This window comes from Uranotaenia lowii, chromosome 3 (assembly GCF_029784155.1).
Source record: "Uranotaenia lowii strain MFRU-FL chromosome 3, ASM2978415v1, whole genome shotgun sequence".
NCBI classification, from domain to species: domain Eukaryota; kingdom Metazoa; phylum Arthropoda; class Insecta; order Diptera; family Culicidae; genus Uranotaenia; species Uranotaenia lowii.
This window is the reverse complement of record NC_073693.1, coordinates 17697916-17717636: the sequence shown is the minus strand read 5'-3', so window position 1 is coordinate 17717636 and position 19721 is coordinate 17697916. Positions and strand designations below refer to the sequence as shown.

Sequence of the window (19721 nt, the reverse complement as noted above, 5' to 3'; positions counted from 1 at the left end):
TTATCTTCCACCACAGGGCGGCTTCCGGCTCGAGATTCTGGATCGCAACGAACGGCCAATTCTGAACCTTACCAAACCGTTGAAAGGGAAATTCGTGCGAGATGATGTAACGTAAGTAGAGATCTTTATCTTACACCACATATTTTATTCTACATTTCCATATACAAATCATTTCTACTGTTGAGAGATCCTCAACTCTGTTGTCTTCTTTTATTAGTTTTGAATTTTTCCTTTTAAGCCAGTTAAATCAGTCGAAATCCAATACAGTATTTAGAAAATTCAATTTTTCTTAAAAGTTTGCAAAACCTAGATATTCAAAAACTTAAATCTGGATGATTAACTCATATTTCAACCCTCTAAAACCCATTTTTTCCGCAGAAGGATTCACAGAAGTTTAGTTCTATGATAACAACAACTTTTGTAGTACGAAACAATTTTTTTGAGGCTTTGGAACTGATCTTTCGATTGTAGTTTTTACCAACTTAAACGATTATTTTTCATATTTTGCTCGGAACCCACTGTTTAAAATGTAAATAAGTATAATTGTTTCCATATATTTTTTAAAGATATTAAGAAAGATCATTACTATTAGGGATTTACCGAATATTCTGCCGACCGAATATTTTTTAGTTTAGTTTATTACTTGGTCTTTGGATGAGGAATTACCATACAGACAAATTTCTTAAAAACTAGGTTATTCTACTTATGTCTAGTTTAAATTTACGTTTAAATACATTACAATCAAACAGATGGTACACTACATTGAAACGTTCACAGCATTTGACGATTGGGTGGTTTCGACCATACGCAGTACGGTGGTAAGGTATCCAGAGAAACTGGCGTTGTCGGAGCGTCCTCGTGGATACGTATAAATTGACACGCTGGAGTATGTAAGAGCAGTCTACACGATGGGTCAGGGTGTCAAAAATAAAAGTTTGCTGAAGTTCGGTACGACGTTTTTCAAGCGTGGCCAGATTTTCAAGGGCGCATCTTTGATCGTAAGACGGAAGACGAAGCGGCTCAGTCCAGGGAAGGCGCCGTAAAGCATACCTTATAAAACTACGTTGAACTCGTTCAAGGCGGTAACTCTGTGTGCTCTGAAAAGGAGCCCATATCTGTGCAGCGTATTCCATAATGCTTCGTACTGAAGCGCAGTAAACAGCTTTCAAAGTATAGATGTCTTCAAAATCCTCGGTATTTCGACGCAGAAATCCTAATGCAGAAAAACCTTTTGCGGAAGTAATTGCAATATGTTCAGCAAATGTGAGCCTGTTATCAATCTTCACTCCGAGATCTAAAATTGACTTCACGTTTTCAAGATAACTTTCAGATAGGCGGTAGTCAAAATTGACGATGTTCCGTGAGCGAGTAAAATTTGCTACCTTGTATTTTTTTGCATTAGCCTGCATCCCGTTCAAGCGGCACAAGCTTTCAAGCCTAGCGATATCAGCTTGCAGTGCCATACAATCTATATTACAATGAATCCTCCTAAAAAGCTTCAAATCGTTAGCATACAGGAGCTTGTCGGAGTGGAGTTTTTCACATAGATCATTTACAAATGTAATGAAAAGTAGCGGTCCGAGGTGGCTTCCTTGAGGTACTCCTGACGTGGTTTCGAATATACTAGATCGTGACCCATTTATTTTCGTGAAAGCGCAGCGATTTGTGAGATACGACTTGATCCACTCGAGTGACCAAGTTGGAAAACCAAGTCGGTCCAACTTTCTGATAAGTAAATTGTGCGGGACTCGATCGAAAGCTTTAGCAAAATCGATATAAATCGAGTCCACTTGACAACCTTTTTCCATGCTATTACTGATTGAGCTTACGTAGCACATTAAGTTGCTAACAGTCGACCTCTTCTTCACAAAGCCATGCTGTGATTCGGATATGAACGGTTTAACGGCGGCGTACAGTCTTTCTTGCATCAAAGCTTCGTATATTTTGGAAATTGAATTCAGAATTGAGATGGGACGGTAATTTTCGACTTTGTGCGCATTTCCCGATTTGTATATTGGAGAAATAGCAGCGATTTTCCACGCGCTAAGGAACGATCGTTCATTAAGTGACCGATTTAGAACACTGCAAATCGGACCAGCTAGGGATGCAGCACAACATTTTAAAATCGATGGCGGTATGCAGTCAGGACCTGAACCTTTAGTTGGATCAACAGCGGACAACTTTTCGTAAACATCTTGTTCAGAGAAGCGCGGTAAGGGCAAATGAATGTCATAGGAAGGCAAAGAGTCTAGGTAGCTGTTGTCTTGGCATACATCAGCAGAGCAATACACACTTCGGAAAAAGTCTGCAAACATATTAGCCGACTCGGTTGGACTATTAGCAGTGACACCATTAAAGTTCACATCTGCAGGGATGGTGGCGTTACGCTTCTTCTTGTTGAAAAGCTTCCAAAATGATGAGGGATCATTTTTGAGGTTTTGCTGGAGACGCAGAATGTGTTGGCGGTAAAGCACGTTGTTCAGATTTTCAAATTCACGTTCCAGGAGTCTAAGGTGACATCTACAATTTTCAGAACGATACCGATTAAAAAGTTTTCGGGCCTTTCGTAGCTGATTACGTAATCGTCTGAGGTCGGCATTCCACCAGGCATGCTTCGTTGATTTGATATTCGACGCCGCTTACCGCCAAAAAACCGTTAAGCCGAATATTCTGCTCACCGAATAGTTGAGCTAAGTATTCGGCCGAATAGGCCGAATATTCATTTTTCAAAGCTTATACAATAACAGACTTGCAAAATTTTTCTAGTGATGATAGATAATTTATAAAATATCCAAAAGAAATTTTGGATAAACTTCAAAATCATCAAAAACTTAAGGTTTCAGTAAAACATCTTGGGTGTATCCTTGTATATTTCACTGTAGATAGCTTTGTATTTTGGTTATCTTTTCTCGATACATCATGGCTTGCCCATAAATGGAATAAAGAATAAGAGAAAAATCAAATCCGATCGGGATGCCCAGATATTGATTGAAACTTTCCGGATTTTACCCAGGTTTATTCAGATTATTTACTTAATCAAGTAACAAATTTAAATTTATCTCTGAAAATTTCTGAATGTGTTTATTTTTGTAGAAAAATGAATCCAAGTGTGTTAGTTGAAATTTCAGGGACTAGACAAGATGGAAATTAATATTGAAAAATATGCGAAAACACGGTTGGATTCATTTCTCTACAAAAAAAGTATCGCTGACTGAATGTTTGAGTCAAGACCCATCTCTGAGTCGTTTTGTCTCATTTGCAAAAATCTTGGTCATTTTATCATTTTTGTCATTTTTCAATGACATATTTCTGAATGTTTTCGCTCAAAACTGATTTTTATGAGTAAATTTAAAATTGAACATCAATGAATTCAATTAAGGTGTGATTAAGGATTTCATGAAATAGAAAATTTAAATCAAATGAAGTCACTTATGTTCAGATTTATCTAGGGTACCACTCCCTGTAAACGACAATGACAAATTTTTGTTGGCAGGTGAAAATGCTGAGAAACGCCATATCGGTTTGAGAACAAAGGTTTTTTCTTGGAAAAGTGTGTTTGGTTTCGAAGCAATCGATTCAAAGCCAATTGGACCCTTGTGTATTCGGAACAGAGGTATTGGATTTTCAGTTTAAAAATCCAGGTGGTTACATGTTCCTTAAAAGTGTCCTTCTTAAGGTGGCCATTATGTTATCTCCCCTACGCTTAAAATATAGTAAAATGTAGGCTTATTGCAGATCATTTAAAAGCTGATCTACAGCCTTTTTCTGAAGCATTATTTTTGTTATTTTTTCTTCAACTTTGTATAATTTGAATGCTTGTAGTGGAATATTGTCTGAGAATCATATTTGAGTAACATAACAATATTTTTTTTATTTATTGCACATCAACAGATCACATATTGATCCTAATGATAAAATTAAAAATAAAAATTAAAGACACTACAAATACAATGGTCTACACAAAACTTAAAGCTTTAAGGATTTTTCTTCGGAATGCATCCCTCGAAACGTCAATATCAAAATGTTCGGAGTAGCGGTTGAATGTCTTGATTACACCAATAAGTGCCGTGTTAGCCCCATAATTATTCAAACGAAGAGGGACGTAGAGCTGGAAATCGCGATTTCTCAAACCACGTGGTCGTATGTTGAGTAGGGTGTCCCAAAATTGCATAACTTCTGGGATTCTGGGGGCTCACCCTCAAAATGGTAGATTAGGATGTGCAGAACAATTTTTTGTATGGGGCCGACTGAAAAAAAAATATGTTTAGAGGTTCCGCAAGCGCGATCTTTGAAAAAAGTCCACTTTCAAAAGATTTAATTTTAAATAAATTCTGGGTCCAAAAATTTTCATGAAACTTATATATTTTATATTTTTTTAATTTTGTTCGAGTTAAATACTACACGTAAAAAATGAAAAATGAACCAAATTTGTATCAAAATGTAAAACAAGCAAGCTATTTCCAAGAAAAAAATTTTTTTGGTCCAAAAATTTTGAATTAAACTGGCCAAAATGTGTACCAAGCGTAAAATATTTTTGATACCAATGCCATCAAAAGATGCGGATTTTTGTGCACTTAAACTTTGCTAAACAAAATATGTTGTTTCTATCATCGTGTGAAGAGCTATTTACGGTTTAATGCTTAATAAAAATCAAAATTTAGGATATTTTTTATTTAATTTATCAAATTTGTCTTAATAAATACCCACTTTAAAATCAAAATACTTGCTAAAAAAGACTTGGATGGTTTAAGGAAGTCATCAGAAGGCCATATGCCAAATTTGAACGGAATCGGACAACAGGAAGGGGTTGCACTGAATCTCAAGTGTGAAAGGGATTCTGAGACATAGTGTTCTAAAGAAGCATAAAAAACTGGTTTTTCATCATACATTTTTGTCTTTACCAATCGATTGCTTGTTTATGTAAATTTTATTAAAATTTCAGTTAAGACTAACATTTCATCTGAAGACTGCAACTCGATTGGACTTAAAACAAAAAAGTTATGACTGTTTCAAGATTGTATTTTTGTGGCAAATTGTCGTTTAACACACAATGAGTACATTTTACTCATTGCGTTTTACAGGACAATTTGTAACCAAAATACAATCTTTGAACAGCCATAACTTTTTTGTTTTAAGTCCAATCGAGTTGCAGTCTTCAGGTGAAATGTTAGTCTTAATTGAAATTTTAATAAAATCTACATAATCAACCAAGAGACAAAAATGTATGATGAAAAACCAGTTTTTTATGCTTCTTTAGAACACTATGTCTCAGAATCCCTTTCACACTTGAGATTCAGTGCAACCTTTTCCTGTTGTCCGATTCCACTCAAATTTGGCATATGGCCTTCTGATGACCTCCTTAAACCATCCAAGTCTTTTTTAGCAAGTATTTTGATTTTAAAGTAGGTATTTATTAAGACAAATTTGATAAATTAAATAAAAAATATCCTAAATTGTGATTTTTATTAAGCACTAAACCGTAAATAGCTCTTCACACGATGATAGAAACAACATATTTTGTTTAGCAAAGTTTAAGTGCACAAAAATCCGCATCTTTTGATGGCATTGGTATCAAAAATATTTTACGCTTGGTACACATTTTGGCCAGTTTAATTCAAAATTTTTGGACCAAAAAAATTTTTTTTCTTGGAAATAGCTTGCTTGTTTTACATTTTGATACAAATTTGGTTCATTTTTCATTTTTTACGTGTAGTATTTAACTCGAACAAAATTAAAAAAATATAAAATATATAAGTTTCATGAAAATTTTTGGACCCAGAATTTATTTAAAATTAAATCTTTTGAAAGTGGACTTTTTTCAAAGATCGCGCTTGCGGAACCTCTAAACATATTTTTTTTTCAGTCGGCCCCATACAAAAAATTGTTCTGCACATCCTAATCTACCATTTTGAGGGTGAGCCCCCAGAATCCCAAAAGTTATGCAATTTTGGGACACCCTAATGTTGAGTTGAAGACCTTCCAACAGTGCGGGACAATCAGTTCTGTCTGGATATAAGCAAATCAGCCACGACAGATGCTCGTGCGGCGGTCCTGTGGGCTTGCAGCGTGTCGATGTCGATTAAACGACAGCGGCTCTCGTAGCTGGGAAGTCGGAACGGGTCTTGCCAGCTCAGGTGTCGAAGGGCGAATCTCATAAAGCGCCGTTGGATAGCCTCAATACGCTCAGAGCCGTTTTGGTAATAAGGGCACCAGATAGCAGAGGCGTATTCGAGGATCGAACGAACCAAACTGCAATAAAGACTCTTCAAACAGTAAATATCTTTGAAGTCTTTCGCCATGCGGAACAATAGACCTAGGCTTCTAGAAGCTTTATCGACGATGTAATTGGTGTGAATCTTGAAATCCATCCGTCTGTCAAGAATGACACCAAGATCTTTCACGTGCTCAACTCGAGCAATAGCCTCGCCGCCGAGAAAATACACTGCATTTGATGGAAGCCGCTTACGGGAAAAAGAAATTGCTGCGCATTTACTTCGATTCAAAGGCAGACAATTGACATCGTACCAGGAGGCGAAGAGGTTGAACTGGTCCTGCAGGAACTTGGCATCGTCAGGGCCGGAGATGGGATGAAACAACTTCAGGTCGTCTGCGTAAGCTAATTTCGGTCCATCGAGGAGCAACAGCACGTCGTTGAAATAAATCAAGAACAGTATTGGTCCTAAATGGCTCCCTTGAGGCACTCCAGAGGTGGCGAAAAACTGGTTGGAGAAGGATTCTGCCGTTCGGACAGTAAGTTTCCGACCTACCAGGTAGCTGCGAAACCATTCCAGTAGAGACCCACAAAAACCAATGCGATCGAGTTTGGCGATAGCAATTTCATGGTTCACTTTGTCGAAAGCGGCTGACAGGCCGGTGTAGATGACGTCTATTTGGAATCCTGAAGCAAAACTGTCCTGCACCTTAGACGTAAACGCCAGCAGGTTTGTGGTCGTAGAGCGCTTAGGCATAAAGCCATATTGATCATTAGAAAAATATGGTTTGCAGTACGAGAAGATAGGGTCTAAAACAACCAGCTCAAATAACTTGGCAATAGCGCATAAGGCAGAAATACCGCGATAGTTGTTGACATTCCTCCTTTCGCCTTTCTTGTAGACCGGAAACATGTAGGCTTCTTTCCATATAGAGGGGAACGTAGACGTGTTGAGCGAAGCATTCGTTTTATAGGTGTTAGCATATGTGATATGCAGCGCTTCAAAAAAGTGGCTGGTATACCGTCCGGTCCTGCAGAATAGCTGTGTTTCAGCTTCACGGAAGCCTTCAAGATGGTATCTTCGTCGACTGTAAAATTATCAAATGAAGTGCTCAAATGAGGGACGTTGCTTGTTGCACTATTCAACTGCTCCGAGGATATTGAGCCAGAGTTGAAAATACTACGGAATTTCTGTGCAAAGAGATTACAGATTTCACGGTCCGAAGTCACCGACGTATCATCCAGGAACATGTGTGATTGTAAGCCGGATTCCTTCCGTTGATCCTTGATGTAGGGGAGAGGCGGGCTATATGCGCATATTAAGGAAAGCACTCATTTTCTCACATATTTCAATAGATAGGAGTCTGAAAACTATATACACATGAGCGGACATCTGTTTCATATACGTTAGAGCAATTTTTCTGTTAAAATCTCTTACAGTTTTTGTGAAAATAATTTTATAATAAAAGAAGTCAAAATAGCCGATTTCCGAAACTGGTGGGCTAAATGCGCATATTTATGTTTTTAGCTATATTACATTAACACTTGCAATATTTTGATATTATTCAATTGAAAATGGTAGAAACGGATGTTAAGCATACGTCAAGGCTGAAATTTTGGTGAAATTTTCAACATCACTAGTTCTTTTGCATGAAACATAGTTAAGTATGCCATATGGCCATATTTCATGGTAATATTTTGTTCATATCGTATTTTTATCGAATCAGTATGAAGTTCTTCATTTTTCAATGTAAGATCGTGATTTGAGCGTAGATTTAATGTTTCAATGATAAAAAGTAAAAAGTTTATAAGACTAATCATTTGTTCTTGATATAGGCATTTAACCTGCCTTGATATGGGCATTCAGAACCTGTCTCTTATTCCAATATCTTATCATTTACAACTTTGCCAAACGCTTCAATTTGTTGAATTTCCGATTTCCAGATGAATAAGAAAGAAAAACCATTAAAATTTTTGTTCACAGAATCTGTACGCACGATAACTAAAGTTCAATATATTATATCAAAACTTGACAAAAATCTTGTTTGAATTTTTAATTTTTTTTGGCTCTATATAACAATCAAATTTCTTCATGCCATGTTTCAATAGCGTATTACCCTCAAACTGCAATGATTAGATACGTTGAATCTCCCGCCATATCGCCAATCGGCTGTATGCGCATATTACCCAACATGCGCATTTAGGAACACTTCCCCCTACTGCCAGAATGATTTAGGTTTTGTTCTAAAACCACGCTGAATCCGGATTAGGTAGCTCTGATAGCAACGCGTGCTTAGTATTTTATAGGCTGAGTTAAGTTTGCGATACTGATTTTTGGCCTGAAGAGTCTTGTGCCTGGTGTAATAACGGAGGGCTATATTCTTCAGCGTTTTCATTTGCCGCAACTCTTTCGTGACCCAAAGTGCTCGTAGATTTGAGACTGCAGAGCGTTTCGGCACATGGCGATCGATAATGTAGTTTACAATGTGAGTGAACTTAACAGCAGCAGCGTTTCGATCAGAAGGGTCCAGTTCAGATTCCCAGTTAATGGTGTCCAGAGTTTGAAAAATCGCAGAAAAATTGGCACTTTTAAAGTCGTGGAAGAAGGATGCCGGTTTTTCGGTAACGGCGACAATTCCGGAAACATCGAGCGTAAGCAGCAAAGCGGGGTGGTGAGGGACGGACTTGACCAGAGGCTCAGGAGCTTCTTCGATTGTTGGTGAAAGAAACCCGTCATTAACGAAACAGAGATCGAGCGTCCGGCCATTTTCGTTAACGATGTTGTTGATTTGCCGGAGAGTGGCCGTACTTAAAGCGTCGAGGATGATGTTGGAGGGCAACGTGAACAAGAAGCTGCTTTGGGAGGAGCACCACTTTAAACCAGGCAGATTGAAATCCCCGATGATAATGATGTCGTCTTCAGGATAAGTGATTGAGCTAACTTTGGAAAGGCTACGAGAAAAGGATTCAGCAAAAGTCGCATTTTTAGCACGATCGGGGGGAGGTACACAGCACCAATGTAAAGCTTTCGTTTGCCTAGGTCGATACGAATCCAGACCATTTCCAAGTCAATCCATGCCACATCATCGATGGGCACGGCTGATAGGCATGACTTAATGGCAATCAAAACACCACCTCCAGTAGATTTCGTGCTGTTGTGGGGGTTTTTCTAACAATAAATTCCATTTGCAAGATCGGTTGAGGAATAAAACAAAATAAGCTAATTTTAGCCATCTGGTAACATATTATTCATATTCTTTCCTAAATCCATACAAGCAACCTTCGATTTTGATCCAACTAATGAAATTTTTTAACTTTTTAGCTCATTAAAATTGGCATGCCAGAGATTTTTATAAAAAAGTGGGACATTAACATGAATATAAAATTTTATAAAGCGAATGCTGAGGCATAGCTCAGTTGGTAGAACACCTGCATTCCGAGGTATTGAGTGTCAAACCCTTTCTATGAAGGTCTAAATATGCTAAGTGAAATGGGTTTAGCTAAACATAAAATTTGATGTTTCTATTAAAATTTTGATGAACAACTAAAATGTTTAAAGAGTAACAATAGAATAACAATCTCGACTCCAAAACCAAATTGAGTCCCAAATATTGAATCCCAAAAACAAAATTAAACTAAGTTTACCAGATTGTTCGGATTTAGACCAGATTTTCCCACCTCTTTTGCAAAATCAAACGAAAATTTCAAATGCTTCCTAAGATTTATGCAAAAAACTAACTAACTAAGGAAAAAATACATACGAATCATTCGTCAGCTTTTCGGATGAGTTTTTGAACTTTTTTTTGTGATACCACCCATAATTTTCTGCTGATAACCTCATTCGCCATCTCGTTCCACCTTATTTCCATTTGAGCGGGTTTTTTCATGGTTCTGCCACATTTCTTCAGTTTGCCCTTAACTATTGCCCAATATTTCTCGATGGGACGAAAATCCGGACAGTTTGGTGGATTGATACTTTTTTCAACAAAATCGATCTTGTTCTCCTTATGCTACTTAACGACATCCCGGCTGTAGTGGCAGCATGCCAAGTCCGGCCGAACTCCTCCAGACCTTTGTTGGACCGAATGCATGGCAAAACCCTTTTCTGGAGACCTTCTTTGTAAACATTTCCATTCTTTGTGTCCCCAGTGATGAAAATCTTAGTCTTCTTCCCACAACTACAGATCCCTTGCCAGATCATCAACTTACGAGCAAATTTATCTGCGAAAACAAACTTGAATCTACCTGCAACATTCCCTTTACGCTTCGCAAGGTAAAATTTTTTATCGGGTATTTGTCCAAAATCCATTTTGACGTAAGTTTCGTCGTCCATCAAAATGCATCCGTTGTACATGGTCAACCCTTTCTCGTACAACTTCCTTGCCCTGGTTTTGGCAACCAGGTTTTGTTTCAGCGTCCTGTTGGGGTGTTTGCTTGCATGATACGATCGCAAGCCTTCTCGCAAACCAATTCGTCGAGCTGTACTGTGGTTCGTCTTGAACTTTTTCGCCAAATCACGCAAGGAGATTCCAGGATTATTGTGAACTGATCGAATTACCTTTGCTCGCAGCTTCCGGTCATATGTTCCACTTTTACGCCTGGTTTGTTTTGCTCGATCCACCGTAAGGGTCTCCCAGTACCTAACGTTGCAGCACCGAATTTACAGTCGATTTTGGATATTTCAGGAATTTCGCGATCTTTGTCCCTGACCACGTCGGTTTCTCTACGTGAGTGTGCAGAATTTTCTCTCGCCTTTCGCGTTCCATCGTCGATAAATTTTGACTGACTGCGTCAATCTTGATGAAATTTTCACCACTAAGTAAACAAACCATCCGGATCAAAACACTGTCAGTAGATTCGCGATGTGACCACCAGGGGCACTGCAGTAAATGAAAAGATGCGACCAGATTCTATGTGATACAGACTTTAAGAGAACCGGTGTTATAAACAGATCAGGGACACTGAGTCGTGGATATGGCCATTCTGGCCGGTTCCGGAACAAAATATGTCAAAGTTATTGCATCGAGACTTGCGGCATATGAGAAGAAAGCTCTTGGCCTTCTCATGAAGGGAATCCATGGGAGTATCGATTCGGCAAAGTTATAGGATTGGGACTTGTATCAAATGAGAAGAGAGCTCTTCATAGGAAAAGCAATTCGGGACACTGGATCATTTCCATAGCCTATCTGGACGGTTCCTGAACGAAATATGTCAATATTATCAGATAGAGACTTCCGGTATACGAGAAGAAAGCTCTTGGCCTCAAGATAAAGGGAATCCAAAGGAGAAGCATTTCGTGAACACTGGGTTTGTGGCCATGGCCAATCTGACCGGATCCAGAACGAAATATGTCAAAGTTATGCTTCTCCTATGAATTCACTTCATCTTGATGTCAAGAGCTCTCTTCTCATATACCGCATGTCTCAATACGGTAACTTTGACATATTTCGTTCCAGAGCCGGCCAGATTGGCCATGGCCACGACCCAGTGTCCCCAAAATGCTTTTCCTATGGATTTTCTTCATGTTGAGGGCAAGAGCTTTCTTTTCATATGCCGCAAATTTCAATTCGATAACATTGACATTTTTCGTTCCGAATCTGGCCAGATTGGTTATGACCACGATCCAGTGTCCCTGAATCACTTCTCCTATGAGTTCTCTTTATCTTGAGGCCATGAGTATTGTTCTCATATGCCACAAGTCTCGAACCGATAAATTTGAGATATTTCGTTCCAAAACCGGCTAGATTGGCCATGGTCACGACCCAGTGACCCCGAAATGCTTCTCGTATAGATTCCCTTCATGAGGAGACCAAAAGCTTATTTGCAATATGGCGCAAGTGTCGCTTCGAGAACTTTTATTTGGTATTTGCGGAACCGCTTATCCTAACATCTATATTTCAACAGCAACAAACGAATGTTAAGAAAAAATCCATGAACAACAAAATTTAGCATTATCGTTTCGAGCGTGTGGCAACAAGAAAGATACCTACCTACTTTTAATTTTGTCATGAATTGTTTAAGCGATTTTTGTCTCACTGGTCGTCCTTATGTCATCTCACGCTCTTCGAATTCAATGTATGGTTTTGCGCCTTAGTTTAGAAAACAATATTTTTAGAGAAATGTTCGGCGAGAGCGAAAGATTATAGATTTCGAATTGAGCATCGCTGAACAACCCCTTAGAGTTAACTAAATGAATGGCCCTCGACCGGGACCTAGAGGATAGCGTTTAAGTCTTCTTAGCCAGAGGTCATGAGATCGAGTCTCGGTCACGGCATATATGTAAAGTAGTATTTCTGTGGGTTGGTGGTGTTAGCATAAGTAAGATGCTAGCCATCATATCCTTGAAAGATATATCTCTTCAAAGAAACAAGAAGTTTCACTGAGATCCTTTATGTGTGTGCTCGTTTCCAACTGCAATATGGCATGGTGTAAGCAGAAAAACAATTTCAGCCTCTTACAACGTTTTTATTAAGAAATATACTCCTATTTTTGGACCATGCTGTAGATATTCGATCTTTTTTTTATTTGTACAATTTTTGAATTCTAATTTATACAAATATGTTTCTTCCCCAGGGCCCAACAGTTCCAGGTATCGTTACCGCGCGATTTCACCTGCCCAGACTGTACGATACGGTTAACGCGGCAGGCTGACGAATGGGGAAGCAACTATCTGTTCTGGTCCTGTGCTGATGTGGACATTGTCCAGCGGAAGGAGTACCGGGAAACGTGTTCCGGTCATGGGAAATTCATCGCTCGGTGCAAGTGCGAGAAGAAGTACTACGGCAATCGGTGCGAATTTTGGGACGAGTGCGTCACCAATCAGGACTGCGGCATTCAGGGCACCTGCGTCGATGTGGGAGGCACTTCACTACCCAGGAAGCAATGTTACTGCCGCCTTGGATGGTTCGGACCCGGTTGCAATAAAAGTACTTATCCTCGTTTAAACACCCGCTTCTTATCATTAGAGTGCGCTGTAATTGATTTATTTTTGTTTAACTCCCGTAGAATCACCGATCAAATCAACTGATATCGACTACTCGCTGTACAAAACGAAGAACCTCTCGCCTGATTTGAACGTGTACTGGAGAGTGCTTAAGGAGCAGGCCGAAATCGAAATGGTTCTGCGGGCAAACGGAACGTCCTGGGTTGGACTGGGTTGGAGGCCTCGACGAATGACGGCCGAATGTAAAAACTTCCCATTGATCGGAGGAGGTTCGACAGGAGGCGAAGCTGGATCCGCAGAACCGGAGCCGGGTGCAGAGCCAGAACCAGAACCTGGCGCAGAACCGGAACCCGGAGCGGAACCGGAACCAGGAAGTGAACCAGGTAGGTCTAAGTTTGATTTATTTGTTTGGATTTGTACCCCAAAGATTTCAATATTTTTTACACATTTCACCATCACAAAGCACTCACTTGAGATTGATATTTTCTTGATAGTTGCAATCAACCTTCGTAAACACAAATAGAAAAATCTTATCTCGCGAAAACCTTAGATTATTTGTTTGTAAACAATAAGTGACTAATGATTATCTTACAACCATCAGTTTGAGACCACGAGTTTTGAAACCACAAAATTGTCAAAATCTCAAATTGTCAAAATTGTCAAAATTGTCAAAATTGTCAAAATTGTCAAAATTGTCAAAATTGTCAAAATTGTCAAAATTGTCAAAATTGTCAAAATTGTCAAAATTGTCAAAATTGTCAAAATTGTCAAAATTGTCAAAATTGTCAAAATTGTCAAAATTGTCAAAATTGTCAAAATTGTCAAAATTGTCAAAATTGTCAAAATTGTCAAAATTGTCAAAATTGTCAAAATTGTCAAAATTGTCCAAATTGTCAAAATTTTCAAAATTGTGAAAATTGTCAAAATTGTCAAAATTGTCAAAATTGTCAAAATTGTCAAAATTGTCAAAATTGTCAAAATTGTCAAAATTGTCAAAATTGTCAAAATTGTCAAAATTGTCAAAATTGTCAAAATTGTCAAAATTGTCAAAATTGTCAAAATTGTCAAAATTGTCAAAATTGTCAAAATTGTCAAAATTGTCAAAATTGTCAAAATTGTCAAAATTGTCAAAATTGTCAAAATTGTCAAAATTGTCAAAATTGTCAAAATTGTCAAAATTGTCAAAATTGTCAAAATTTTCAAAATTTTCAAAATTTTCAAAATTGTCAAAATTGTCAAAATTGTCAAAATTGTCAAAATTGTCAAAATTGTCAAAATTGTCAAAATTGTCAAAATTGTCAAAATTGTCAAAATTGTCAAAATTGTCAAAATTGTCAAAATTGTCAAAATTGTCAAAATTGTCAAAATTGTCAAAATTGTCAAAATTGTCAACATTGTCAAAATTGTCAAAATTGTCAAAATTGTCAAAATTGTCAAAATTGTCAAAATTGTCAAAATTGTCAAAATTGTCAAAATTGTCAAAATTGTCAAAATTGTCAAAATTGTCAAAATTGTCAAAATTGTCAAAATTGTCAAAATTGTCAAAATTGTCAAAATTGTCAAAATTGTCAAAATTGTCAAAATTGTCAAAATTGTCAAAATTGTCAAAATTGTCAAAATTGTCAAAATTGTCAAAATTGTCAAAATTGTCAAAATTGTCAAAATTGTCAAAATTGTCAAAATTGTCAAAATTGTCAAAATTGTCAAAATTGTCAAAATTGTCAAAATTGTCAAAATTGTCAAAATTGTCAAAATTGTCAAAATTGTCAAAATTGTCAAAATTGTCAAAATTGTCAAAATTGTCAAAATTGTCAAAATTGTCAAAATTGTCAAAATTTTCAAAATTTTCAAAATTGTCAAATTTGTCAAAATTGTCAAAATTGTCAAAATTGTCAAAATTGTCAAAATTGTCAAAATTGTCAAAATTGTCAAAATTGTCAAAATTGTCAAAATTGTCAAAATTGTCAAAATTGTCAAAATTGTCAAAATTGTCAAAATTGTCAAAATTGTCAAAATTGTCAAAATTGTCAAAATTGTCAAAATTGTCAAAATTGTCAAAATTGTCAAAATTGTCAAAATTGTCAAAATTGTCAAAATTGTCAAAATTGTCAAAATTTTCAAAATTGTCAAAATTTTCAAAATTTTCAAAATTGTCAAAATTGTCAAAATTGTCAAAATTTTCAAAATTGTCATGATTGTATAAATTGTTAAAATATCATTTTTTTTAATTTTTGTCACTTTTGTTTTTTTTTTTCGTTTTTGTCATTTTTGTCAATTTTTGTCATTTTTGTCACTTTTGTCATTTTTGTTATTTTTCTCATTTTTGTCATTTTTGTCATTTTTGTCATTTTTGTCATTTTTGTCATTTTTGTCATTTTTGTCATTTTTGTCATTTTTGTCATTTTTGTCATTTTTGTCATTTTTGTCATTTTTGTCATTTTTGTCATTTTTGTCATTTTTGTCATTTTTGTCATTTTTGTCATTTTTGTCATTTTTGTCATTTTTGTCATTTTTGTCATTTTTGTCATTTTTGTCATTTTTGTCATTTTTGTCATTTTTGTCATTTTTGTCATTTTTGTCATTTTTGTCATTTTTGTCATTTTTGTCATTTTTGTCATTTTTGTCATTTTTGTCATTTTTGTCATTTTTGTCATTTTTGTCATTTTTGTCATTTTTGTCATTTTTGTCATTTTTGTCATTTTTGTCATTTTTGTCATTTTTGTCATTTTTGTCATTTTTGTCATTTTTGTCATTTTTGTCATTTTTGTCATTTTTGTCATTTTTGTCATTTTTGTCATTTTTGTCATTTTTGTCATTTTTGTCATTTTTGTCATTTTTGTCATTTTTGTCATTTTTGTCATTTTTGTCATTTTTGTCATTTTTGTCATTTTTGTCATTTTTGTCATTTTTGTCATTTTTGTCATTTTTGTCATTTTTGTCATTTTTGTCATTTTTGTCATTTTTGTCATTTTTGTCATTTTTGTCATTTTTGTCATTTTTGTCATTTTTGTCATTTTTGTCATTTTTGTCATTTTTGTCATTTTTGTCATTTTTGTCATTTTTGTCATTTTTGTCATTTTTGTCATTTTTGTCATTTTTGTCATTTTTGTCATTTTTGTCATTTTTGTATTTTTGTCATTTTTGTCATTTTTGTCATTTTTGTCATTTTTGTCATTTTTGTCATTTTTGTCATTTTTGTCATTTTTGTCATTTTTGTCATTTTTGTCATTTTTGTCATTTTTGTCATTTTTGTCATTTTTGTCATTTTTGTCATTTTTGTCATTTTTGTCATTTTTGTCATTTTTGTCATTTTTGTCATTTTTGTCATTTTTGTCATTTTTGTCATTTTTGTCATTTTTGTCATTTTTGTCATTTTTGTCATTTTTGTCATTTTTGTCATTTTTGTCATTTTTGTCATTTTTGTCATTTTTGTCATTTTTGTCATTTTTGTCATTTTTGTCATTTTTGTCATTTTTGTCATTTTTGTCATTTTTGTCATTTTTGTCATTTTTGTCATTTTTGTCATTTTTGTCATTTTTGTCATTTTTGTCATTTTTGTCATTTTTGTCATTTTTGTCATTTTTGTCATTTTTGTCATTTTTGTCATTTTTGTCATTTTTGTCATTTTTGTCATTTTTGTCATTTTTGTCATTTTTGTCATTTTTGTCATTTTTGTCATTTTTGTCATTTTTGTCATTTTTGTCATTTTTGTCATTTTTGTCATTTTTGTCATTTTTGTCATTTTTGTCATTTTTGTCATTTTTGTAATTTTTGTCGTTTCTGTCATTTTTGTCATTTTTGTCATTTTTGTCATTTTTGTCATTTTTGTCATTTTTGTCATTTTTGTCATTTTTGTCATTTTTGTATTTTTTTTAATTTTTTCATTTTTTGTCATTTTTGTTTTTTTGTCAGTTTGCCATTTTGAATTTGAATTGCTGGTTGGTTTTAAAATTTTATTTAGGTTGTCCAGTTTTTTTGGGTATTTTATCATTTGAAATGTGTTATTGCTCTTATATTTAAGGTTCAATGTTAAATCGTATCGTACAAATTCCTGTTCAATTTAGATTTCTGTGTAAATTTTTAATCATCTTCCAAGATCACAACCCAAGCACCAAAAGTTTCATTCACCTTCCCCAATTAATCTAGATTTGCTTTAGAATGTAAATTTGAAGCATGTTAACTAACTTCACAATTGAAATGTACAAAACCCTTCACCTCAGAACCGGAAAGCACATCGGAGCTCGCTTCGGAACCTGCTTCTGAGCCTGCCTCGGAACCAGCCTCGGAACCTACCTCTGAACCAGCTCATCCTGAGCCGGAACCAAAATCTTCGGCTGAACCGGAACCGGAACCAGCTACGGCAAAGGCCGAGCCAGAACCAGAACCCGGAAAAGCCAATGCTGAACCTGAACCCGAGCCAGGACATCCAAAACCTGAACCGGAAGTGACGGCTGAGCCGGAACCAGAAAGCACTGCCGAACCTGAGCCAACAGCTGAGGGCAAGGCTGAACCTTCACCAGAACCCACTTCGGAGCCGCAAGCCGAACCGGGTGCCAAGAAAAACAAACGTGCCGCCTCAGGTGAGCACAACCTGTGTACATACAGCGTGTAGCGTTTTGTTTGATTTCTTGATCTCGATTATTATTCTATTGACTTAATGATATTGTTGTTTCAAGTGGTTGTTTTCGATTCGAACTTTATTGATGAGCTCATTTTATCACACGACAATTTTCAGATTCCAAAAGCCCTGCGAGTGAGCCGGAACCGGAATCTTCTCCGAAAGCCGAACCGGAGCCGAAATCAGAACCTGCTTCGGAACCGGAACCTTCAACAGCCAAGCCGAAGCCGGCGGCTCACAAAAAAGTCAACCCATGGACTCCTCGGCACGATTTCAACCCCATGGACTGTACCGATATCGTCATCGGTACGGCCCGAGGGGAAAACCATCGGGTCTGGGATTACTACACCCGAGATCGCTCGACGCCCCGTTTGGACACCTTCTGGGGTGGCAAATCGGATCTCACGGCTACCGGCGGATTCGAGATCGATGGCGTTACTACGATTGTGTTCCGGCGGAAGTTGCAGGCCAACGAACCGACCGATCATGCCATCGTGGACGATCTGTTGCACGTCATCTGGGCCAAGGGTCAGGAACCAAAAGCCTACATCCACAAGCCTCCGTCCGGACTGGAGAAGGAGACGGCCAGCGTGCAGGACTTTTACATGCCCGATGAGCTGAAGTACCACGGACATCAGATGCAGCGCGGTGTTACGCAGATCAACTTTGTGGGTGAGTACAACAACCTTGTTGAGTTATGTATAATTTACGAGCTCTTTCAGACTTTCCAATGCCTCATTTTCTTTACGGGTTATCAAATACCTCGTAAGCCTCTTTGAGTTTTGAACACCATATTTGGCATCTCGAGCTATTGAATACCTATGTATCTACATATATGAAAATTAAACCACTGAATAAACCCTCGCGGACCTTAGGCCCTTCCGGAGAATAGTTATTTGCTAAGTTCCTTCTTCGGATTGAAGAAGAAAAATATGTAAACCCTATCAGCAAAACTGCCACAAAACTAACTGTATTCGAATACCTCCTACCTATTTTTTGTGTTAAATACTGCATTGTCCCTGTTGTGAACTTTTTTCAGGCACACTACTCCTTCTATCAATACCGAGTAAATTATCATAATGATACTTGAAAGACAGGTTAGTAAGGTATTTAAGTTGACGAGGTTCTTAGACTAAACTATTTAGTTTTTTTTTCGCTGTTCATGTCCCTAGCAGTAGAGCACACTGCCTGGCTTAAATCGCCAAAGATCAAAGACCTCAACGTGAGCCGTCTTCTTCAGTTTCCTAACAAGGGTTTTTTTGGATTTTTGTCCTTATAATCCACAAGTTTACCACATTCCATAAGAACGATTTACACTTCAATATTCAAGATATCTACAGGTGCCTTCCTTAGTTGGATATAGACAGTCACATCCACATTAACATCAAAAGTCATCGCATTCACAGATCCATGCTTTTTGACAATGGTCATGGATAGCATTTCTCCTTAGAAGGACCCGAAAAATAACAATGCCGTTTTTTTTTTCACCTGCTCTAGCGCCTACTATACACTGCAGTGAAAAGCGTTAAAGGCCACCACCATAGTGAGTCCAAGAGTGAACAAATGATCCTTGAATGAACTTTTGTTAAGGGAAGCTGCAAAAATGCAACTGAACTTTTTCTATTTCGACCCTTCCCGACGACGTTTGCTTTTTTGATTTTAATGTAATCGCTAAGCACGATAGAAAAGAGAGGAAAAAATAGCACTGCTGTAATGTTATATGGAATTGCTCTTTCTCTACCTGCAGTGCTATTTTTCTAGCGCTGGTATCCCTCAACTCAGCTCTCGACTTCGTATGTAAACAATGACGAGTGCGGTGGACTCACGGAAAAAGACTAATAGGTTTGCGAGGAGAAAGCCAACCATGTCCATTTGTTTTCTTGGCATGCTCCTCTGCAAATCTCGCGGATGATATTCTGCAAGCAGCGATTCACAAGTACCTGCAAATT

The 19721-nt window shown here is 36.9% G+C and overlaps 1 protein-coding gene across 2 annotated transcripts in view; it reads left to right on the top strand.

Annotated features, from left to right (window-relative positions):
• The window catches only part of LOC129754880 (uncharacterized), a 141101-nt gene that overhangs the window by 96569 nt on the left and 24811 nt on the right, over positions 1 to 19721 (top strand). The window contains exons 4-8 of one of the 2 annotated variants that reach the window (XM_055751131.1): positions 17 to 111; positions 12785 to 13137; positions 13217 to 13537; positions 17375 to 17734; positions 17890 to 18444. In XM_055751131.1, coding sequence (XP_055607106.1) covers positions 17 to 111; positions 12785 to 13137; positions 13217 to 13537; positions 17375 to 17734; positions 17890 to 18444 — 1684 coding nt within the window. The remainder of the gene's footprint in view (positions 1 to 16; positions 112 to 12784; positions 13138 to 13216; positions 13538 to 17374; positions 17735 to 17889; positions 18445 to 19721) is intronic. The other variant, XM_055751132.1, reaches the window with a different exon arrangement.